Source organism: Mycothermus thermophilus (genome assembly GCF_041956435.1).
Source record: "Mycothermus thermophilus strain CBS 625.91 unplaced genomic scaffold VTJ04scaffold_2, whole genome shotgun sequence".
NCBI classification, from domain to species: domain Eukaryota; kingdom Fungi; phylum Ascomycota; class Sordariomycetes; order Sordariales; family Chaetomiaceae; genus Mycothermus; species Mycothermus thermophilus.
The window spans coordinates 3,817,675-3,840,757 of NW_027191428.1; the positions used below are offsets into that span (position 1 = coordinate 3,817,675).

Here is a 23,083-nt window from a genome sequence, read left to right on the forward strand (position 1 = left end):
GACTACTCGCTCAGCCATGCTTCGACCTCCAAGGAAAACAAAACCAAGAGAGAAAATGCGAGTATATCAGAGAAAGCCATGATCCCATTTAATTTCATCATCAAAGACCCGCGCAGGGTATCAGGACACACATTCCCACCCCTGATGTTCTAAAACGAGAAGCCTGTCAAACAACTCATCCTCCCATCCCCAAAATCCCATGAACAACACCCCAACGCCGATGAATGCTATTGCCGCCCAAAAAGCATTACCCATCAAAATACACAAAGAAAGTAATCCGTAAACCCACGACATCGTCATAACCGCTTTCTAGTCTTCGTTCAACCCCTTGATTGACCAAGACGCTTAAGTGCGAACATGCGAGTAAGGCTCATAGGCACCGCCGTGGTAAGCCTGCGGAGAACCGTAATCGGTACGCGGGTACTGCTGGCCGTAGCCGCTGCTGTAGCCGCCATTGTAGCTGGTGGGATCGTTGTAACCGTTGGGGTCGTTGGGGTCGCTGAGACGCTGGTAGCCAGGGCTGGGGGCGCCGGTGAGACCGCCGAGGGCGTACTTCTCGCCGCCGACGTCGCGGCTCCTGCTGCTGCGGCTGTGGTCGGGGGCGCAGCAGCAGATGGTGAACATCCAGAAGAAGGTGGCGCCCAGGGCGAAGAGCACGCCAAGCCAGATGGCAGCGAGGAAGCGCGTGTTCAGGTTGGCCTCGAGTCCGGCGACGCTTTGGGTGGCCTCGATGGCGCCGACGACGATGGCTGCGGTGGCCGTGGCGAGACTGGCAGCAGTGCCCGTGACAAGGCCCGCGACCAATGCGATCAGAAAAGTGACGCACGAGAAAGCGCGGCTGCAGTTGGCGAAGAGGCCAAAGAAGAGCTCGACGCCGAGGGCAACCCAGGCGACGATGAAGGCGATCTGGGTATAGCGAGAAACGGTGCCAAAGGCCTTAACAGCGTCCGTCATCTCCTTGGGCAGAGTGAGATTCAGACCCGTCGACGTCAGAATAGTATTCCAGTCGTTGGTAGTCGTGTTGAGGTACTGTTCGGCCCAGTTGAAGGTGGCCTTGGTGCACTCGCGCTTCTTGCTCTTGGTGGTGTAGCAGTAATTCCAGACGTTGACGTCGTAGACATCGTACAAGCCGAGGTCGGCGGCAGTGAGGTTGTTGCTCTGCTGCTTCTCACGCGGGACCAGACCGCCCACAGTGTCGGTGATACTGTCGGTGATACTATCAGTACCCGAGACAATACCGTCCACGCGGTCCTTGCCCGAGACGATCTTGTTAACCATGTCCGGCGAGATTGAGAGTTCGGTCAAATTGACGCGGAAGCTGTAGAGAGACTTGTCGAGAACACCCGACAGGCCGCCCACCAGCATGGCCACCAGCGCGGCCAGTGTCAGGAGGAACGGCACTAGCACGCAAACAAATCGCCCGAAGCTTGCCATCGTGTGATCGTGCGTGTGTGAAGGTACGGGTATTCGGTCTGAGACTCGGGGTTGGGTGGCGGGAAAAATCGGCTGGTTGAGAAACCGAGATTTGATGTTTCGCTGCTCCTATGTCGGGAGGGGGAGGGGTAATAACTCGTCAAGGCCCCGCGGTGGGATGGACGAGGGGATGGACAAGGGCAATGCGATGACGGCAATGGAAGAGAGAACTCGAACGGAGTACGGATGGGCGAGAGAAGCCGAGATAAATAAGGTCGGGCGTTAATAAACATCAGGGAATCGCCAAGCTTCCTGCAGGAGCATTGCTTGAGCTGATGCGCACGCAACACCCCGCTAGGCACGGCATGGACTTGGTGAACCAAGGTGGGCTGTGTTGCCGTTTCCCGGCCGGAAGGGTGGCGCAGCTGCCCGGCCCAAGCCAGATTCTGTCCCACTTTTTTGGTGTCCCCAGCCAAATGGGGCTGAGGACAACAACGCCAAGCCTTGCCTGTGCCTTCCCGTACCTGCCCAAGCCGCGGCAGGCCTCCAACCTCGTTCTCTCTGCTGCGAGCATGTCAGTTCTTCGGAACAATCTTGGATCTGGGACCCAAAGAAGGCTTGATTCCCGACTGTAAGCATGACTGCATTGGCAATCCGAACAGCATCTAGCGACGACTTGGAGCGCGACACACAGTCAGCAACACCACCTAGGAAATCCAACGTCAGTCAAGAACACCTGAGTAGGTGGAACCTCTTGTATCCAAGCGCAAACATCGTGCGAACCGTCCGTACCATCCCGGGAGCAGCCTGCTTGCCCGCATTTCCCAAAGAGAGAGCACAAAGGGCGCCACGAACCCCACGCTCAGAGGTCTGAACGGGGACAGCAAACTCAAGTCCAGCCCGCGCAGATTTGGGCTGTGGCTTACATTGGGCTCTTGTGTCCAGCCCACAAGGCCGGTCTGCGGCTTGTCGAATCCAGATGGTGTGGGCCGTTTTTCTGTACAAACCAGAAGCGGCAAGCACCACGATGCGCAGTTTGTTGTTTCAAGTCATCAACGGGGAATTCGCCCGATCGTGGTCATTGTCTCCTAAAAAAGAAGCGCCAGGAGCGTAATCACCGGACTAGACACAACCACTACTACTAAGAGACGACTCGCAACTACACTCTCTGCCCCACCAGAACTAAGGTAATTCGAGCGGGTGGATGAACTGGATAGAGCTCGTCCAGCCCCTCCCCGGCCCTCCATAAGGCACCGAGCAGCGTTGTTTACAGATACCCGGGGCCCGACCAGAGAACATGGTGGCCAATGATGATGAGACGGACGGAGTTGCACGAGTTTCAGGCAAATCGTGCCACTTCCCCGCCGTGGAGACTTCAGACAATGAGTTGTGGATGGCGTAGACGGAGCCGTGGCGGCACGTCGCCTTTGAGCTTGGCTATTACGCATCGGCTCGTATCAAGACCCTTCACAGGGAGCACCTCAACAGCGCGGAAAGGTTGCGGAGCGGCGGTCCGAAAAGCTCTTTCTCGCCTTCCTTCGGTAAAGAATGACGGGAAAGGGGATTGCAATGGAAGTCGTAATCAGAACCAAAGCAGCAACCGGGTGTTGACGACGCCGAAACGCATGGTGGCGGGCTTACGCAGCCTCAGTCCAGGGCTGAGCTTTGGAAACATGGATCTGCTGGCCCGTCGGGAGGTTGGGCCATGTTCGCAGGGCTCATTGATTGTGCTGGCTTCGACCCCCGTTAGGATTGCAGAGGACTTGGGGTTGCACCAGATTGACGACTGCCGATTGCTCGCAGAACGACTGTTGCAGTTGCATAGTCTATCGGTTACCGTGCAGTAGGTATCTCCCGTCGAGCGGCGTGAAAGTTCCATTATCCATGACCTGCCACACCCATCGCATGCGCGCGAGCAGAATCGCTTTGAATGTGGCTTGACCTGTGCTCAGCGCTGTGGTCGTGGTTTGTGTGGTGGTGGTGGCGCAGGCTCGTATGCCAAGAAGTGACCCGACCAAGTCATGTCCCAAATTTGGCACAGAGTGCCTTGTGCCGGGCTGTCGGGCGCATGCCAAGAGCTTCTCCACGGCGCAAGCGCGGCGGCCCGCCGGGCGGTGTGATCTGCTGGCTTTCCTGGCAGGAAACTTCACATGTTGTGTTCCGGTTGCTGGGAAGGGGTGGAATCCGGGGAAGCCCCTTTCCCTAAGACGTCATATCGGTGTCTTGCACATGTCCGGTCGAGATCCGCCCGAAACTGGATCCGGTCTCCGGCTTTTGGGTGGAATGCCCGGAGACCCACGTTGCCGGTGTCAGCCAGCTCGGACCACCGAGGCGACATGTCGGCGACAACCGGCTCCGGAGGCCCGGGCGCGGTCGGATACTCGCCGGCCCCGATTTCTCGGAGGCTGGTGCGTGAACTCTGGAGCATTTTGTGTCCTCTCCTCGGAGAGCTGAGCCAGACCATGCCCGACCAACAAAGTCGACACAACATCGGCCACGTTTTGTTTTCGAAGTAGGACAGGTGCTCTCAGCTGCCCATCCATCAGGGCTTCTTGGTTGCATCGACTGGGTATTAGTTGTCCTCATGACGGGCCAACTCCTCTGTGTTTGTCGTCTAGTCAAGGGGATGGTTGATCAAGCATTTGGCGCTGCAACCACATCGCTCGCCTCTTCGACAGAATGCGCTGGGAAAACTTAGACGGGGTTCTAGACGGAAACGGACTGTTTGACAATTGGTGATGGTAGTGAAAGCAATTGGGCGCATTGATCATTAGTCTTCATCAATGGAGAGAACTCGCTCAACAGAAAAGACGAAAAATGAAAAATGAAGATAACTACTGTGGATGGTATGCCCTTGCGCGGTCTCACCGCTCTGCATGTTGATACGCCAGTGTCAAGGAGAGACGGTGGTCATGTGGCCAACATAGGTTGGAGATGGTGCATTGTGCATGTCGATTTTTCAAGGTTGAGATGCTCAGCCGGCGCGCGGTTGGATCTCGAGCCGCGGGGCGAGTTAACGAATCAAGGCGTGCATGGCAGCATGGCACTACGGTTCTTCCAGGTACCCGGCAGTCTTCCGCGTTGGCAAAACACCAAGTACGGAGTATAGGACTCGATATCCAAACGGACTAGTATGACTTGTCGTTTACAATCCGTCAGCCAAACATCCCCATCTGTTGGGGTTACATGTCACTCTCAGTTTCCAACCAATTGTCCACATCATCATTGTATGTCCCTGTGGGCTGCAGCTGAAGAGGATGACCTTGCCTGGGGATGGCGAGGTTGATGCTGCTCCATATCCTATGGTGTGGAGAGCCGAAGACGGACCCCCCGATGTCTCACCCGCACGCGGCCAAGCACAAAGTCAAGCGCAAATGCATGTCTCATCAACAGGTTACATTCCATCCTCGTATCTTTTGGCAGAGTGTACCTATGCTTTCCTTAGCGAGAATCGCACCATCGCAACGCTCTCTTTGTAGAGACAACCTATACCGGGATGGGCGTCCGCAATGGTGGCTGTTGAGACAGGGACATTGGTCGGAGAGGGAGACCTCGTGGATCAGTGAGAGTGGATAGGATCTGGACTTTTGCCGGTCCAGGTGTTCGGATTGGGTCCCGCTCGTCTAGAAAGTTGAGGCACGTGCCGTTTGACACCGTCCCCAGCCGTTCGCAGCTCCCCATTCCCGCCAACAAACAGTGGCAGACGGGAACAGGGCAGCCTTGCCGGGAAAGAGTGGCCGGCTCTCAAAAGCACCTGCCTTCCAAGGATCAGGTATTCCCGTGTTGAATCTCTTGCATCTCCTTGTCTTGTCCTCGGCCAAGGCTTTATTCTCCCGAATTCTTGGGTCATTGCTCAAACTTGCTCAATCCTGCACCTCCGTCTCCAAACTTCACCATCCAACCACCAACAGCCTGCCGGCATTGGGTCTTTATCAGGGTTCCCAGCGAACCTGGAAGGTTGTGCAGCCCCGGCCAGCCAGTCTAGGCACTTTAAACACCCCCGGTCCAGAACCACGAGGACTCCGCCAAAACTCTCTGTCCGCCAACTCCCGAAATCCGCTGAATCCGCCCAGAAAGTCGTCATCGCTATCGCTAGCCGCTCCATCTGTCAAGGGCATCACCCAACCTCCATCCGATCCTAATTTCCCCAGCGGTCTGGTGATAGCTTCTCCGGTCTTCCCGTCAGAATAAACTCATTGCACATTGCGTCAACCGGCGCCTGAGGTCCTGCGAGCTTCTTAACCATCGGCGCTGTGTTGCTGCTGCTAAACTCCAAACCAGCTGCGCTGTTCCTTGGTGCAACCTGCAACAAGGCAACAGCCCCTCTCCCCAGATTTCCAGTGCGACACACCGACCTCCATCAGGTGGTCCGGGACGCCCGGTCCTGGCGGCGATCTCCAAAGTGCTTCGGTGGCAACACGGACGCTCCCTGACAAGTCCGAGAGTTATCTCCACCGTTCACCTTCGCCATCTGAAATCCATACAACTCCCAGCTCTCCCACCCTCGAGTCTCTTGACACTTGCTTTTGGGGACCAAATTTTCGACCTTGTGCAGCACCAGATTCTTCGTCTCAGCCCACCAGCCGCGTCAGCCTTGGCGCAACATCCTCCATTAACCCCTTCTTATCGGCCGAATGTAAGTTTTTTTCCTCCGACCTCGTCTCGTCTCCTGGCGATCCCCACATTTTCTTTCGCTTCTGCATTGATTCTGGTCGAGCCCAAAGTTGTCCGGTCATTTGTCTTGCCTCAAGGTCTTTCTGAGACTTTCACAGCCACTCCTATTTAACTGTTTCGAGTGCCTAGTTGTTTCAGGTTTTTGAATTCTGTTGGAAAACTGACATCATCGCACATCGCAAGTGAACTCGCGCCGAGCCTCAACCAAGACCACCCAGCTTCGTCCGCCATCGATGCCATTGTCGCAAGACACCGACTTTTCATAATCACAACGCGGCGCACCGACGCTCCAACACCACAACACCACATTCCTGATTTATTCGCGTCTTCGTTTACGTCGTCAAAATTGGACTCCACACGAGGGCGTCGTTGTTCCACCACGATCCTTAGCCTCCTTTCTAATCTCGAACACTTTTACCATCCTCCCTAGGACTCCAGGGACGCGATCGAATCGAATACCCCCCCTTCGAGACGGGTGCCGCGGTAGGCTGTGTGGACATACAGAGGCGATTCCTGCCGGTATCCACAACCTTACACGCGCACGCCGTCCAGCCCCGTGACTTCTCCGAATCCGAGCTGCGCTCTCGGTCACAGTGAGAGACTATGGGTAACCAGAACTCCAAGGATGCAGGGGCGGCTTCGTCCAAGGCTGCGGCCGATGACACGCTGCAGTCGTACCCCTCGTTCAGCAAATCTGACACGAGGGAATCGTCCCGTTCCTTCCGCGCCCTCCGCTCCAAGATCCCCGGCTCCAGCAAGACAGACAGCCCCAGAACCTCTGCCGTGTTGGCCAATGTCGACCCGCCCGAGAAGTCGGACGCTGCTTCGGTAAAGTCGGGAAGGAGCAGCAAGTCTCCGGCCCCCCGCATCAGTCGCCTTGACTCGGCTTCATCGGTGACCTCCCCATCCACCGACGCCGCCACCCCGACCTCTCCTCTTGCTGAGGAGTTGCCGCCCCCCTCGCCCATCCAGTCAGAGTCTATGAAGGCTGGCGTCCACGATATTGAAGCTGCTCAAGCCAGCGGAGAGGTCGATCATGTCTCGGACCAACCCCCCTCTGGGATCGCAAACCCCAACCTGGCAGGCCAGCAGCCTGGTCAAAGCATCCTGATCAAGCGCGAAGGGACCCCGAACCCGGTTGTGAACACACCGGTCGAGCCACCCAAGGACGACTCAACCGCGGGCGTCGCCATGAGCGACATCAAGGACATCGATGTTGATGATTTCATCAAGCGCTTGCTGGATGCCGCTTACTCGGGCAAGATCACGAAAAGCGTTTGCCTCAAGAATGCCGAGATCACGGCCATCTGCCACCGCGTCCGCGAGGTTTTCCTCTCTCAGCCTGCTCTGCTCGAGCTTGATGCGCCTGTCAAGATCGTGGGCGACGTTCACGGCCAGTACACGGATCTCATTCGCATGTTCGAGATGTGCGGGTTTCCCCCTCATTCCAACTTCCTCTTCCTTGGTGATTACGTCGACCGTGGCAAGCAGTCGCTCGAGACCATCCTGCTGCTCTTCTGCTACAAGCTCAAGTACCCCGAGAACTTCTTCCTGCTGCGCGGTAACCACGAGTGTGCCAATGTTACTCGCGTCTATGGTTTCTACGACGAGTGCAAGCGGAGGTGCAATGTCAAGGTCTGGAAGACTTTCGTTGACACGTTCAACACTCTCCCTATTGCCGCTATTGTCGCCTCCAAGATCTTTTGCGTTCATGGAGGACTTTCTCCGTCTCTCAGCCACATGGACGACATCCGCAATATCGCGCGCCCGACTGACGTTCCTGACTACGGCCTCTTGAACGATCTCCTCTGGTCTGACCCTGCCGATATGGAACAGGATTGGGAAGCCAACGAACGGGGTGTCAGCTACTGCTTCGGCAAGAAGGTTATTACTGACTTCCTGGCGGCACACGATTTTGATCTCGTGTGCCGTGCACACATGGTTGTTGAGGATGGTTACGAATTTTTCACCGACCGTGTTCTAGTCACAGTCTTCAGTGCACCGAACGTGAGTGTCTTCTGCTTATGACCCATTTGTGGACAGCAGCTAACGAAGTTTCAGTACTGCGGCGAGTTCGACAACTGGGGTGCTGTAATGTCGGTGTCCACGGAGCTCCTGTGCAGCTTTGAGCTGCTCAAGCCCCTGGATTCGAACGCCCTCAAGAACCACATCAAGAAAGGAAGGAACAAGCGGAACCAGATGCTCAACAGTCCGGTACGTATTTTCACTCATTCAGTCCTCCAGAACGCTGCTAACGAAACATCAAACAGCCTGCTGGATTGTACCCACAGAGCGTCTGAACTTCACGCAGTCTCACGGGAAGCCTTGTTTACAAGGCCTCGGACAGAGATTCGAATGTGGTCAAAACCAACGATGCCACAGCCCGTCAACGCGGCCACCCTACATCACCGTTCGGATTACATGGCACGCCCTATCCTCTAGGTCAGCGCATGACCGTTTGTTGGTCAAGTGTACGAACCGCAGGAACACGCCTAATCCCTTGAGGACCGTCAACGACTCCTTGGTCAAACATGGCCAGATCTAAAACTAATCCAGAAGAGCGCCTAGACCCAATAACGGATCGATTCTCGCGGACACACACAGTGTGGATTACCGCGGGAACGGCACCGTCCTCTATGTCTCTAGCGGTTGTGAACTGCACGTTTTCCAACGCATATTTGAGGCCAGCCAGGCCATGGGCATGAGCTGGAGCTGATGCGGGACGCTGCCGCTTGATAATAGTAATGAGCCGTGCATGGCCCGACACGAGAGAAGAGAGGAGAGAGCGCCGGTCACTGGGATTACAGGACACAGTGCACAACAGGCCAGCTGGACCCAATGGTTCGTAAGAGACGGGTAATCCAGTTCTTCTCTTGGATCATGAGGTCACTTGGGCATGTGACACATCGTGTCGCAACATCTCCGCTCTCCCCTCCGCGGCTTCTAATACCTGTTTTGTTGGGGTTTCTGCAAGCGTTTGAGAGCGGGGTTGGAGGAGGAGGTCCGGCCCGGGCTTCAGTCAAGAGGCGTCTTGGAGGATGGAAGCGGATGGGCCATTGGCGTGAATTGTTAATAATGAAAAAACAGGACTGTTTTTCGCACATGGTTTGTTTTGGTTTTCGTTTCTTGGGGCAAGCAGAGGTGGACACGAAGGATGAGAAGAATCGAAGCAGTGGGTGTCTTTTCGTGAAGGCACCGGGATGCAAATTGGTTGTTTGGCAGCATATCCATTAGTCATTTTCAGAATATACCTTATAGGTCCGTACGTTATATGCTAGGAACTTCCGGGTCAACACTTCGTCCGCTGCCTCCCGAGAGTCGTATTGTATGTCTCGGATGCAGAAGGCCGCCAGCCCGCTGTTCGACACATCTCATGCCTCCCATATTACCTAGCATCAACAGCCCTCCTCTTCTTTCCCCGTTCATCCTCCACCCGTTCGGACCTTGGTGTTGATTTCCGCTTCTTTTGTAGTATGTATACGCGGTCTTTCATGCGCGGACCGACCCACCATCCCTTCGTCAAGCCTGAGTTGCGCACAAGTCGACGCAGGCGCGCGACGGTGCGTCCGTGGCCGACGATGTTCTTGCTACCGCCATTTGTTTCATCATTATCGGAAGGTTCCTGCTGACCTGGACGGAGGATCTCGATGCCCGCGTAGCCTTGGATGGTGGCGAGGGTGTACCATTCGTATTCTCCCTCTTGGTTGTTATCGGGGTTGGTGAGAGAGGGGATGCGAGAGGGGTCTTCGGTGAGGAGGTAGTCGAAGCGGTTCCAGAAGTCCGGGGAGTTGAGGAGGGAGGGGGATTCGGTTTTGTCAACCGCCAATTGAGGGACGGGGTTCTGTTGTTGTTGCTGGGAAGAGGGTATACGGATGGGTTTGCTGTCGCTGTCGCTGTCCTCCTCGCTCGACGCTGTCGTGGGCTTTTTGAGCGCAGCAGACGCCGCGAAGGCGTGTGCGGCTGCGTCGGAGAGCGAGGTCGCCGTCGAGCTGCCGAAGAGGGTGACGCCTGTCATACAGGAAAGCACGTCGGCGTGGACGGTTACGATGCCGGGGTGTTCAGAGTTGTTGGTGGTGACGGCAGCGGCGGTAGTGGAAGGGTCCCGGAGAATGGTGGTTCGGAGGTAGGTGAGAGCTTCGCCGCCGGGGTAGTTGAGCGCGGAGATAGCGAGCATGGCAGTGCTGGCCGCGAAGGAGGCGGTGATGGAGAGCAGGATCAGGATTGCGAGGAGAATGGAGAAGGGAGAGGTGGGCTTGGATTTGGATTGGTGGCTGGAACCGGCGGCGTTGAGGAAGAGACGGTTCGCCCCGAGAGCGGCGGCTGCAGTCAACGGGGGAACGACGTAGAAGATGAAGCGGGCTTCTTTGTGCGGTTGGAAGGAATAGATCGCGGTGAAGAGGAGGGACGGGACCACGAGCCGGGAGGCGGCGCATGCGGTGGCTGGGTGATAGAGTGCATAGGGGATGAGCAAGACGTAGGTGAGAGGGTTTATGAGAAGGCGTGGTAGAGCTGAGGTGAAGTAGTAGTGCCACGGGGACACACCCCAGTTCGAGGCGTTGCCGTGGACGACGTTGAAATAGAACCCCCAAAGTTCGGGCCAGATGGGTTGCTGCCAGAAGTAGCTGTCAAGAGGTACCGAAATAGCCAGGGAAACCAAAAAAGAGGCAGCAAATGGGAAGATGACGCGCTCGAGGGAGATTGTCGGGATAACTAGTTGGTGGAAGACGGTGGCGCCGAGGAGCAAGGCGACCTCGGAGCGGAAGATGGCAGCAGCGAAGACGAACAAGGTGATGGACAGCCGTTGCTGGTATAAGACGGGCTTTTTGCTGGTGGGATCTGGGAGGAGGAAGGAAAATGCGAGAGTTGCTGGGTTGTGTCAGTTTCCAGTGTTATAGGCTCCATTGGGGGGGAGATGCGCACTTAGGCCAAAGGCAAACATGTTGGGTAGGGTGCGCGAGGCGTAGAAGATGACATGGAACTGGCTGCCCTGAAGAAGCAGATAGAAGCGTGATATCCCAGCGCCATAAGCTCGTCGGAGACGTTTGGCAAAATCGAGCATACATCCTGCGTTGAACAGGCCTAGGATTGCTCTCACGATGAGCTGAGCATGTTGAAACCCAACAAGACCGATGATGGGCTGGCCCAGACCGGCCAGCATCACGGGGCCCACGAAGGTGCGCGGGACGGCGCCAGGGAAGGTGAAGTGGTCATAAGTGGTAGAGAGCTTCTTATGAATGTTGGCCGTCGGCATGCCGTAGACCAGAACATCATGAGCTGCCTGGATGTTGAAGGACTCCTCAACCTTGGTGTAAGGGGCAACGATGAGGTGAGCCAAAATGAGGCCGGGGATGAGGAGGGTGAGAAGGGGGTCTGGATGCCATCAGTCACCATTCTTCGTCGTAGCCAGTACGTAGGTCCATCGCATTGGCTCACCAATGAGTCGGAATATGAGACTGGTGGTCCCGTTGCCGTCGACGTTTGTCTCTCGAGCGCCTTGAGTGCTGTTGTTGCTTTGGACTGGCCCAGTACCTGAGGGCTCATTCTTAGACGGCGTCATAGCTACCACCTTGCCGCAACCATGGACGATAAACTTCCAGGTTACCGATTATCCCCGCCACTCACTAAGATGGCGTTGATGGAGGTAGGTAGAGAGTACCTAATTGATGAAAAATGGATGTCAAGAATCCAAGAATTGATGCCATGTCCATTACATGACACAACCATTACGAGGTTTCGTACGCTACAATACGGCAGCTCTGGACCCCTGTTCGTCCCTGAAACCCCGCTGGGCTTGAGCCGGGCCCCGCTACTTAATCCCCACATCCATGGATCCATCAACCTTGGGAGCTCCAATCTGGAACCCGATCCAGGAACCTGCGACACCCCGCCATCAACCTCAACCATACCTCTACCACACACTCGGTGCATCCTCCCTCGAAGCCCAGCTTCACCCGACGTACCCAAGTTGGTCTTTGTCCTGCCCTGCCCGAATCCCCAACCCCCGCCAGAATCGACCCCAAAACACCAGCCCAACATGGCGACTGCCGACCCCTTTGACTCGGCGCTGTAAGTCCTCCTCCTCATCAACAACCGCCATCCCAACCTACCCTCTTCTGCCCAAGCCATGCCAGACTCCTCAAACGGCCTGTCCTAACAACAAAGTATGTTGTTCCGCACAGTGACCTCCTCCGCCGGCTGAACCCCAAGCACACGGCCGAGCACCTCAACAACATCATGACCTTGGCGCCCGACCTGACCGAGGATCTGCTCTCGTCGGTCGACCAGCCGCTCACTGTGCGCCGCTGCAAGCAGACGGGGCGCGACTACCTTCTGTGCGACTACAACCGCGACGGTGACAGTTACCGCTCGCCCTGGAGCAACCAGTTCGACCCGCCCCTGGACGAGGCCGGCGGCGGCGTCGGCGGTGTCGGGCCCGGTGGCTCCAACGAGGGGGCCGGGGAGGGCGCGGTTCCTGGCGAGCGCGTCCGCAAGATGGAGATCAAGGCGAACGAGGCGTTCGATGTCTATCGTGAGCTGTACTACGAGGGTGGTGTGTCGTCGGTATATCTTTGGAACCTGGACGACGGTTTCGCGGGGGTTGTGTTGTTGAAGAAGGGTGAGCGGTCCTGCATTTTGATTCCCAACCATCAACATCCAGATTAAGCTGACAATTGTCCCTTTCCAGCCTCCCCACCCAACGACGGCTCCTCTTCTGGCGTGTGGGACTCGATCCATGTGTTCGAGGTTAGCGAGCGCGGGCGCACGAGCAACTACAGACTGACGTCGACGGTGATCCTGACGCTGGCGACGCGCGGGGCGGCGCTGGGCGAAGTGGACCTCAGCGGCAACATGACGCGCCAGGTTGAGCAGGACCTACCGGTTGAGAACGATGACAGCCACATCGCGAACATTGGCCGCCTTGTCGAGGACATGGAGCTCAAGATGCGTAACCTACTGCAGGAGGTCTACTTCGGCAAGGCCAAGGACGTTGTCGGCGACCTGCGCAGCGTCGGCAGCCTCAGCGAGGGCCAGCGTGATCGCGAGACCCACCGCGAGCTGATCGGGAGCATGAGGAGATGAGGCCGCGATTGGTGTCTTTTATATGATGGAATGATGAAATAATACCTGTTCCTCATCCTTGTCACTCTTATTGAGAGATGTTGATGCTTGTGCTGAAGTGGAGAGTTATGCAGTGCTTCCGCGACCCAAACCCACGTCCTGGCAGGGGAGTTCCATTAAATCACATGCGGAGGGCTAGACCCCTTCCGAAGACTCTGGCTTGGTTCAGGAACCACCAACGTCTGGTGTTGTCTCAGGAGTCTCCTGGTTTTATTTGCTTCCATGCAGGACGGCCAGCCGCACCAACGCCAGAGCATTGATTCTCCTCGGCCAGGAGTATCCCATCAAATCCGCATCGCCAGCCCTTGCTATCTTACAGAACTTCCATCTAATCGTTTTCACAGCTCCATACGTACATCCAAAGTTTTCAGCAGGAAGGTGGTCGGTCGACTGAAAATAGACTGACTCCAGCTCGACCAATAACTCTGAGCATGACACCGGGTGACTCGCCTCCGACTCGCTGGGCCGAACCTCGACGAGCCATCCAAGATGAGCCTAGTGGTGGGCTTATCGGCGGTTCTTGATACTACGAGACCATCCACTCACAACCTGGAAGTGGGCTGAGACATCATGGGCGGCCGAAAGTTGAGGTCATTAAGGATTAAGATAGGTAGTGTTGGAAGAGTTTACGTCTCGCTACCAGCCGTCGGGATGGTCAACGGCTAAACGGCCCTCTTTAATGCAACCCTTAGATGGGTTTTCACGAGACTTACAAGGCTCGTAGGGCTTGGAGGGGGGAAACGTTCGAGCTAGATCACATTTGGCGAGGATACAATCGACCTCCGATGTCCCAATCAAGAGGCACATCTCATGCTGTCTCCGCAACATTGTAACCCGGATTAAGCATTGCCACTCAGGTGGTTGCTCGGTGACAAATTTGGCGCTGGAGCAAGGAACCTCGACGCATGTTGTTATGCTCCGTCGTGTGATTTTTGTTTGGGAGTTGGGGTTAGACGATGGCTATATAAGCTCTTCATACATCCTGTTGCTCACTTTTAGCCCGCGACTACACAGGCCAATACACCCATAGGCCAACGCCACAACGTACGACACCATGCAGCTCCTCAAGGCTTTCACCCTCGCCCTCTGCTCCCTCCCGGCCGTCATGGCCGCTAATGAGCCTTGCAGCTACTGGGACGGAAACAAATACGGCGTGAGCTTCCTCCCCCTCGTCCTCCCCGATTAACCAATGCCACAACCATCTCTCCTCGGCCGAGATTAAACTGACCGAAACAAACCCTCGATCAGACTGTCCAAGGCTGGTGCGCCCACCCCGACATCTGCAAGATGGACATGGGCTACATCGCCCCGGTCAACAACCTCTGCCCCGGCGGCCCTGAGAACAAGTGCTGCATCAGGCGCCTGTGCACGACGACCGGCGGCCGGCCCGGCGCGTGCACCACCATTAAAAACTGCCAGGAGAAGTACGGCTATGGCCATAACCAATCGTAAGGATCCCCTTCCCATTCCAGACCGTCGCTTGTGATGCAAGATGGAACCTAGAGCTGACGTGATGGGTTGTTTGTAGCGGCCGCTGCCCTGGCCCTGGCGATGTCCAGTGCTGCTACTAGAAAGTGGTGATTTGAGACGATTGGGGTTGGGGTTGTACATAGGTGGTAGCGGAAGGGAGGTAAAGATGAAGGGGAGATGAGAGCCTCTTACATCGGTACATACCTAGCTGTTCTCTCTTGTTAATGATAAAAACTTGTTGAATCCATCGTCGTTGTTAGCCATGTCCTTCCAGGTCTGTGGACTTATGGTGTTGTCGTGTGATGGTTGATGGACTTGACGGGACTTTCTTCTCCAGGCTGGGTGCAATTAACCGCTATTAGCTCAACGCAAAGGCTGGGCCCTAGTTACGCACAGTACTTAAGGAGCGCCGCTGTCTGATTCCTTCTTGTGTCACTGTGAAGTTACCATTCCCGTTACCTGGTACCCGTAGCTCGTAGTTTTTGTTATGTCCACATAGGGGCAAATGTAAACAAACCAGGTAGCTCCCCTGGCCTTGTAGCTGGGACATGTACAAACAACAGATTTTTTTTTCTTGCATCGAAAACAAGACCAATCCTTCTTCGTCAAATGTAATTGGACTCAATTTGGGTATGGGCCTGTCAACAGATGCGCAAGGCTACCAGGGAGTGACATATCTGGCTTCTGAGCGGATCCAAGACTGGCGGTATCTCCTCCTAGATCTCAGGATCAAATTCTAAACGGTCAGGAAAGTCATAGGAGACGAGAGGTTTTCTCACTACGGGGCATCGTCTATAAACTTCTCCCGAGCCAGCTGGTCGGGAGTGATAGTATCCCTGGCGTACTTGGAAATATATGCCTTGGGCAACCGACTGGACGAACTACATCACCAAGTTTGGTCAGTAGCACCGGCCGTTCCCTCAATCGGCGCATGTGTAACTATATAATCTTAACGTCCTGGTCGGCAAATCTTTCTCAGCGAACGCTTCAATGGCGACACCCCTCCCTCACTGGACATACTATCTAGGATACCTTGGAAATATCAGGGGCAATGGCATCCCTAGCCATTCCACAACATGAGGTTCAGTAAACACCTGGGCTTGTTAGAGACCTAGCAGAGAGCAAACCGTTGCGGTTAACAGCTCGGAGCTCCAAAGACACCGCATCAGGACATCTTGCTGACGCGTCCAGTTTCATCATACATAAATCCTATAAATGAGGGGTATGTTGTGGGTTCAACTTGGCGGGACCTGGCGTTGTTCCTTGCTTCAGGCCGCCGAATTCGGCCCTTCGCCTGCCTCTTCAACGTTTTTGGCAACTTTTGGGAACATGAACGAAGCTGGCTCACTTCAGCCAACTAGTACGGCACGTGGTCGGACACTCGGCGCCTGTCGGCCACGTATGTCGTCGTGGTATGAGAAGGTCCCTTGGTAGGTCGGCATGGGCGCCACACACATCAGTGTTTGCTTGAATAACGCAACGTAGGCAGCCAACCAGCTCGGTCACCTCCATCTAACATGACCCGAACTGGAATGCGGCTCGCGCTGGTGCCGATTTTGACGACCTTATTGCCAACGGTGAGGCCGTCCTCATGTTGCCACTCCGTGAAGCGGAGCGGACTCCCGAGGTATATGCCCTGTCTGGGGTCCCTACTGGCTTCTGCAGTCCTGTCTGAGGTGGGAGGGTTGTGAGAGATTGCAGGTCATGTGTGTGCGGAACCGCCGACCCCCAGCAGCCGACAATGACAACGGGCGGCTGGAAAAGCCCGAGCGTCCCATCCGTCATCCAAACAGGGAAGGTTTCTAGAACCAAAGCCCCCAGCCCTCTCCCGCTTCCCGACTCGCCCCTCGTGCGCGGGCCGAGATTGGCGAGAGCCTTGAACGGTGGGATGGAACCCCTGAAACAAGCAGCAAGGCACAGGCATCCATTCCTGGGTCAGGTGTCTGGATGGGTTCTGATGGATGATCGACGACCAAAACAAGCCCCCGTTAACTTACGTTGTCGGTATTTTCGGTGAGAAGTGAAGAATATCTGCACAGTACTTATTTATCTGTCGCCGACCGTTGTCGGTGGCGTGGAGATGGGCATGATGAAGAGCGGTTGTTCACGGCACAAGTGAACGCCGTAATTGAAGGCATGGATCTTCGGTGAGCGGCTGATGATCAACTGTCGGTCTGGGGAACATCTTTCGGGCGGCGGATTTGAAGAGGGAGGGTTTGATTTCCCAGCCGTTTGCCTCTCACATACCCTGGCCTCCCATCGTTTAACCCAGACATGGCGAGATGATGTCGGAATAGAAACACGGAAGACAATGAATGAAGGGAATCCCTTGCTGCAGACTGACCGGTTTTTACACCTGCTTGTCTGAGACGAGAAAGCCTATTTCGAGAAATTCCTACGCGTCATCAAGCCGAGGCCTGCTGAACCCCTTCCCATGCAGCACCAGGGCGTTTGACATGCAACGGCATGCAACAGCAGCATGGGCAAGTTGTGTCTTGAAGGCTGTTGTCTCACCCGCAACCGTTGCTCGGGGGGCCATTGAACCCAGTCCGGGCCCTGGCTCTGTGATAGCCGATCATTGCAACAGGTGACAGCAACAGCGGCATCAGATGCTGCCTTCTCTCCGTTTGTCGGGCCTGGTTCCAACGAGCCATTGGCCGGGGCTGCTGTTCCCCCTGCGAAGGGACATTCTGCTGGGCACCAGACCCTTGGTTTCGGATTGTCTGCGCGGGGTGCGCAAGCCATGGCGCTGGAACCGCGGGACGTACAGGCCATGGCGTCTCATCAGTTCCATCAGCCACCACAGAGGGGTTGGATTGACCAGGTTGGTGTTGGGGCGAGAAAATGAACAGAAACAACACCGACATTTTTCGGATGAACCGCGGTTCGTCGCTGCGGCGCTCTTGTGGGCGTTATGGCGTCACGACGGGGGATCATTTGATGATGGGGACAACGGCGATGATCAGTGTCGAGCTCTCTTCAATTTCATCGACAGCGAAAGGGCTGAAACTTGAGAAAGCAACAAGCATCGAACCGTCAGTTCGGGAGAATCACACCCAAAAGACCCACCTGCAGGCGCCAGACGCCGCCATCAGCGGATACCTGCAGCATCCTTGGCACAGACACACCCAACTTGGGCTACCTTTTTTCCTCGCCTCCTGTTGACCGGTTCCGGGTGTTTGTGCTCTGCTATGTGCAGTAAGTGCTCACTTTCAGTTCTCTGTGGCGATAGTTGCATCGGGCTGGGTCACTTGGGTAGAAAATATTGAGACGACAAGGCCTACACTATTTTCAGCCTTGGGCTCCCCGGTCCATGCGGATGGAGGAAGGAAAACGGCTAACAACCTGAGTGGAAGGTCTCTTCCGAGGTGTCAAACCCTACCCCCTCCCTCCCCGTCCCTCTGCTTCCCCTGCCCCTGACGGGCCTGACGGGGCCATGCCGAGCTTTCCTGGAGCCAGCCGAAATCCCCGTCTGTCTGCCTGCCCCCGACTCACGGAACTCGACAAGTTTCTTTTTGCCAACGTTAGTATTTTTGGGGTTTTCGAGATGCAAACAAAAACCGGCCTTCCCCTGAAATATACATAGCCCTTTACCCGTTCCTCGACGAGCTTGCCACGCCATCTTCGAGCCAACTCTTTGGCCGTACTCTCACAGCGCAAACGCTACCTGCAACCCCATCTCATTGACACCCAACAGAGTTGTCCCGGCTACGCTAGTTCCTCCGGATCCCCTCCTTGCGAACCCCGCGCCTGCTGCTGCCCGCCGCCCGATTTTTCTCCCATTCTCCCCCTCTTCCAAGTTTCTCTCAGCGAACTGCCGCGCGAACCGCCGCCCACAAACGTACGGCGTGTGATCGTGAACCAAACCCTCCTCCCTGTCCTCGTAGCTAGGTAAACCCGCACATACACGCCCCGCTTTGTTTCCCCCCGCCGCTGCGGCGACCTCGACGACCCATCCCCGAACCACCAGGGGGCCCACGAGACCTACCGTACGACAACGACTACGCCTTCGACAACCGCAGCAGTAGGACAGCAGCAACCATGGCGGAGAAGCCGTCGGTGTTGATCATCGGCGGTCTCGGCTACATTGGCCGGTTCCTGGCGCACTACATCCACACGAACCAGCTCGCCTCGGACGTGCGCATCGTCGACAAGGTCCTTCCGCAGCTAGCATGGCTGCCCAAGGAGTTTGAGGAGGCGTGCGCGGGTTCTAAGTTTGTGCAGGCCGATGCCAGCAGGGAACGTATGTAAACCACGTATTTGTGGAGGAAAATGGGAGAGAAAGGAGGAATCGCAGGTCCGGAAAAGAGATGTCCAGGACTAACTTGTTGTGACTTTTGTGTCCACTCAAACAGAGTCGCTCCCGAGGATATTCGACCGGCCCGACGGCAAGCAGTGGGACTATGTGTTCAACTGCGGCGGCGAGACGCGGTACTCGCAGGAGGACGAGGTGTACAAGCTGCGGTCGCTCGACCTGTCGCTCAACATCGGCCGCGAGGCTGCCAGGCGCGGCGTCAAGTGCTTCGTCGAGCTCAGCACGGGCATGGTGTACAAGCCCGACTCGGCGCCCAGCAAGGAGAATGACAAGCTCAAGCCGTGGAGCAAGATCGCCGTCTTCAAGCTCCAGGCTGAGGAGGAGCTGGCCAAGATTGAAGGGTGGGTTTTTTTTATTGTCTCTTTTCCTACCTGGAAAAAACTCAATGCGCGCGATATGAAGGACGGTGAACGACATACTGAACCACAACCCTTGCAGGCTCAACCTCGTCATCGTGCGTCTAGCGCACGTCTACGGCCCGTACGCTTCGCAGTGGGTCGCCACGGCACTCTGCATGGCGCGCGTGTACAAGGAGCTCGAGTCGGAGATGAAGTGGCTGTGGACCAAGGACCTGCGAACCAACACGGTGCACATCCACGACTGCGTGCGCGCGCTGTGGGCCGTGGCGGACTGGTACGCGGTGAAGGGCAAGCCCAATTGGGACGAGGCGGCCATGGGCTCCAAGACGCCCATCTTCAACGTCGTCGACAAGGGCGTCACCACGCAAGGTGTCATGGCCGACATTATCGGCGAGGTCTTTGGCATCGAGACGGGCTTCCAGGGCCAGCTTGTCAGCACCTTCGCCAAGCTCAACCTCGACAGCGTCGTGGACGATGTCAATGACGAATTGCTGGGTCCTTGGGCAGACTTGCTTGCCGAGGCGGGCATCACGAAGCCCGGGCCGCTGACGCCGTTTATGGAGAAGGAGCTGCTCAAAGACACAGACCTCAGCATGGACGGATCGAGGTTAGAGGAGGTGGTGGGCTTCACGTACGAGAAGCCCAAGATCACCAAGGAGTTGATCGAGGAGGTGATTGAGAGCTACAAGCGCATGAACTGGTGGCCATAAGGTTCCATGGGCCGAACAGGTGGATATTGTGAAGACGGATCGGTGTCAAGGTCATTGCGCGTATGGAGGTTGGTGGCTGGATGGAAGATGGATACCTATGACCGAGGGACGAGAGGAAATTGGCGGAGGAGGAAGGTGAGAGATGGGGGGGCGTGGTCTGGGTTCTCATTTTGGAGTAGCAGGTTTGATTACTTCGTACTACCGGTGCATAATGTGTTTCTTGGATTGAGGAAAAAAGCTTTTTGGATACCTTGGTGGCGGGGGAGACGGGAGATGTAATAATAGAATATCCAGCATGCTACCCATAATCACGGATGCTTGATACATGAGGTAGGTTCATATGTCCCGTCCAACAACAAGGCGAAGTCTGGTTGCCGGTACCTTCCCTCGGGGGATTGGTGTTGCATTGCATCAATGGTTGAGGTGGCCATCTGGGATGTTTCAGACGCTAGACGGTTCGCGGGGCCTGATGGCTGGGTTTGTGATGGACTGAATGGAGAGCCAAGATGGTGGAGGGTTCAATTTTCACATGCTCCTCGGCCATGACCTCCAGAGAATCTGGGGTCGTCTTGGTTTTGTTGGGGAGCTGGGTTTCGTGTGTGGGGAAGTGAGGCGATCCCTGTCATTCCCTACGGAGGAGATGATGCATCAATGAACTCAGATGGTGGTGGTAAATTGCAAGTTGTGAAGTCAAGTTGAAGTTATTGTTTGGAGGTTGGAAAGCTTCTCTACGAGTCTCGTCATCCTGATACAATCGGGCAGCACAAACATCTGATGATAGAACACCCAGTGTTTGGGTTGGTTGTCTGGAATGAGATAGATGTGTACGAGTTCACGGATATAATTGACACCAGGGGACAAGTGAGTCTCGTGTGTTCCGTCGTATCGATTGCTTCGGAAGTCCAAAATAGAACAGGGCTTTCAAGAACCGAATACCTGCTTACCTCTAGAGAGCTGAAAGTTCGAATAGAGATGGGGTGTCTTGTTGTATGCGCGAACATAAGACACATAATACGTCCAACGGGAATGCGGTGGTTGATGCTGCCCCGCACCGATGCGCCTCAACTGTATCAGTCAGCGGCCTCGGAGTTAAAGCCGATGACGAGTTTTTGGGTCAGAGGTCCGGGAGGCATCCGCCACACGCGGACACAAACACAAACAGATCCAGGGCCTGTTCCGCAAAGCGGATACAATCCGACGGCGGCGCAAGGCGAGCGGAGATGTCGCATAGCTGAGGCTGCTTGATGAGGCTGCCATTGTCGATGCAGCCCCACCCAAGGTAAGAGGTCGAGGCTCGGAGAGGTGAGATGTGAATCTCACAAAGCCTGGTCCATCAATGATCGGAGGGCAGATGTTGACGGCGGAAATGTCAACAAGAGGCAGTGCTAGTTTTTCATGCCGGGAAGCTGGACATTCATAGCTAGATCTCGTCCTTTGACTGGTCGGGATGCATCCGAAATCAACATTGCTCGGAGGCGGAGAGGTCAGGGACAAGACGATAGCTTCCCAGATCCATCCATGGCTTGGTTGACTCGCCGAAAGGTGGAGGAGCTTCTTGGAGCAGGTCCGGTCCAGTCGGAGAATGAGAAAGCTCGAGAGGTTTGAGGGGAAGACTTGGGCCAAGCCAGGGGGGAGCCCAGCACAGGGTTGCATCCCGTCCGCCCAATACTCGCAGAAACAGACCAGAAACGTGCTTGTGATGATGATGATTGCGGGCGGTGATGCAATGTCACGGAAAGTTTACCTCGGCCGCCAAGACCGTGGGGACGGAGCAAGCACCTGGAATGAGGTGCACATACTGCACACTCCATGCTCCATGCAATGCCCTCCGCATGAGTGATTGATGCTCTCCGCCGACGTCTTACAATCTTGTGACATCTCTGACCCCACCGGGAGGAGAGAAAGTCCCCAGGGTATCCGGTCAGACCTCACCGGGAAGCCTGCTCTGCATCAGGAATATTTAACTTCTCCCTCTCCTCTTCCTCCCCTCTTCCGGTTCCCCATTTCCCATTCCTCCCAACCATCATTCGATACCCAGCTCTTGCCCTCCTTCCCTCGTCATCTTATCCGAGGCACCGACCTGCCCAGACACACCCACTGCCAACCATCTCTGAAAACACCACATCCCTTGAGATAGATACCCCGGAGTCTACACCACTCTACTACACATACTCACAATGGCTGCTCCGGCGAACAAGAACATTGGCGACCTTAACGGCAAGTGGGTCATGGTATGTGAAGAACCCAACTTAATGAAGCTTCCCCTCCATCTCCATCGCCGTCTTCAGAACTTGCGGCATGTGATTGTGAAGTGTAGCTGGGACTAGGAAACCCCAGCTGCCCCTCAACTCCACCTCTGCATCCACAGTGCGCGACTAGGTCCGTAGAGAACCCCGCTAACGCCCAAACCAGAACAAGACCCTGTCCAGCAACGTCGAGCCTGGCCTCGCCCTCCAGGGCATCGGCTGGGTCCTGCGCAAGGCCGTGTCCCTCGCCACTCTCACCCTCAACATCAAGCAGTACACGGCTCCTCCCTCGCCGCCGGCTGATCCGACGGGCCCCCAGGTGACGCACATTGAGATCGAGCAGACGGGCACGGGCGGCATCAAGGGCACGTACGAGAAGCGGTGCCTCGACTACACGTTCCGCGACCACTCCGACTACCTGTTTGGGAACGTCAAGGGCCAGAGCAAGTGGCTGAACCTGGAGGACATTGAGGACCCCTTCCTGCGCAGCGGCTGGCTCGAGGGCGACAACGAGAAGGGCGGCCCCAACGGCGAGACTCACATCATTAGCCACGTCGAGAGCCTCGACGCCCCCTGGACCGCCACTCAGATCTGGGGCTTCAAGGAGATCGACGGCGTGCGCAGGCACGTGCGCAACGTCGTCATCGCCAAGGGCAGCGAACGCGTCGAGCTCCAGCTCGTGTACGACTGGCTCGAGTAGGAGGGGAGCTTGTCGGACATGTTGGGGAACTGGACCGGGTGGGCGTTTGTGTGGGGGTAGATAAGAGGCGCAAGAGG

The 23,083-nt window shown here is 56.0% G+C and overlaps 10 protein-coding genes across 10 annotated transcripts; 7 read left to right on the top strand and 3 right to left on the bottom strand.

Annotated features, from left to right (window-relative positions):
• Positions 1-2: 2 nt before the first annotated feature.
• On the bottom strand, positions 3-294 carry VTJ04DRAFT_3566 (uncharacterized protein; the record flags this gene model as incomplete). The annotated part of the gene is made up of 2 exons (XM_069361480.1): positions 3-149; positions 211-294. The coding sequence occupies 2 exons, from the start codon at positions 292-294 to the stop codon at positions 3-5; spliced, it is 231 nt and encodes a 76-aa protein (XP_069222087.1).
• A 51-nt stretch (positions 295-345) lies between these two features.
• On the bottom strand, positions 346-1,434 carry VTJ04DRAFT_3567 (uncharacterized protein; the record flags this gene model as incomplete). Its single annotated transcript, XM_069361481.1, has 1 exon — positions 346-1,434. The coding sequence occupies one exon, from the start codon at positions 1,432-1,434 to the stop codon at positions 346-348; it is 1,089 nt and encodes a 362-aa protein (XP_069222088.1).
• A 2,315-nt stretch (positions 1,435-3,749) lies between these two features.
• VTJ04DRAFT_3568 (uncharacterized protein) lies at positions 3,750-6,517 on the top strand (the record flags this gene model as incomplete). Its single annotated transcript, XM_069361482.1, has 5 exons — positions 3,750-3,821; positions 5,359-5,594; positions 5,695-6,049; positions 6,186-6,208; positions 6,271-6,517. The coding sequence occupies 5 exons, from the start codon at positions 3,750-3,752 to the stop codon at positions 6,515-6,517; spliced, it is 933 nt and encodes a 310-aa protein (XP_069222089.1).
• A 173-nt stretch (positions 6,518-6,690) lies between these two features.
• On the top strand, positions 6,691-8,387 carry VTJ04DRAFT_3569 (uncharacterized protein; the record flags this gene model as incomplete). The annotated part of the gene is made up of 3 exons (XM_069361483.1): positions 6,691-8,094; positions 8,149-8,301; positions 8,358-8,387. The coding sequence occupies 3 exons, from the start codon at positions 6,691-6,693 to the stop codon at positions 8,385-8,387; spliced, it is 1,587 nt and encodes a 528-aa protein (XP_069222090.1).
• A 1,085-nt stretch (positions 8,388-9,472) lies between these two features.
• On the bottom strand, positions 9,473-11,644 carry VTJ04DRAFT_3570 (uncharacterized protein; the record flags this gene model as incomplete). The annotated part of the gene is made up of 3 exons (XM_069361485.1): positions 9,473-10,953; positions 11,008-11,457; positions 11,521-11,644. The coding sequence occupies 3 exons, from the start codon at positions 11,642-11,644 to the stop codon at positions 9,473-9,475; spliced, it is 2,055 nt and encodes a 684-aa protein (XP_069222091.1).
• A 477-nt stretch (positions 11,645-12,121) lies between these two features.
• On the top strand, positions 12,122-13,167 carry VTJ04DRAFT_3571 (uncharacterized protein; the record flags this gene model as incomplete). The annotated part of the gene is made up of 3 exons (XM_069361486.1): positions 12,122-12,153; positions 12,267-12,703; positions 12,773-13,167. The coding sequence occupies 3 exons, from the start codon at positions 12,122-12,124 to the stop codon at positions 13,165-13,167; spliced, it is 864 nt and encodes a 287-aa protein (XP_069222092.1).
• A 1,093-nt stretch (positions 13,168-14,260) lies between these two features.
• VTJ04DRAFT_3572 (uncharacterized protein) lies at positions 14,261-14,777 on the top strand (the record flags this gene model as incomplete). The annotated part of the gene is made up of 3 exons (XM_069361487.1): positions 14,261-14,359; positions 14,455-14,654; positions 14,735-14,777. 3 exons carry the CDS (start codon positions 14,261-14,263, stop codon positions 14,775-14,777), a joined length of 342 nt encoding a protein of 113 aa, XP_069222093.1.
• Positions 14,778-18,717: 3,940 nt separating this feature from the next.
• VTJ04DRAFT_3573 (uncharacterized protein) lies at positions 18,718-20,060 on the top strand (the record flags this gene model as incomplete). Its single annotated transcript, XM_069361488.1, has 3 exons — positions 18,718-18,919; positions 19,032-19,332; positions 19,430-20,060. The coding sequence occupies 3 exons, from the start codon at positions 18,718-18,720 to the stop codon at positions 20,058-20,060; spliced, it is 1,134 nt and encodes a 377-aa protein (XP_069222094.1).
• Positions 20,061-21,903: 1,843 nt separating this feature from the next.
• Positions 21,904-22,197, top strand: VTJ04DRAFT_3574 (uncharacterized protein; the record flags this gene model as incomplete). The annotated part of the gene is made up of 1 exon (XM_069361489.1): positions 21,904-22,197. The coding sequence occupies one exon, from the start codon at positions 21,904-21,906 to the stop codon at positions 22,195-22,197; it is 294 nt and encodes a 97-aa protein (XP_069222095.1).
• Positions 22,198-22,237: 40 nt separating this feature from the next.
• Positions 22,238-23,006, top strand: VTJ04DRAFT_3575 (uncharacterized protein; the record flags this gene model as incomplete). The annotated part of the gene is made up of 2 exons (XM_069361490.1): positions 22,238-22,291; positions 22,473-23,006. 2 exons carry the CDS (start codon positions 22,238-22,240, stop codon positions 23,004-23,006), a joined length of 588 nt encoding a protein of 195 aa, XP_069222096.1.
• Positions 23,007-23,083: the final 77 nt, after the last annotated feature.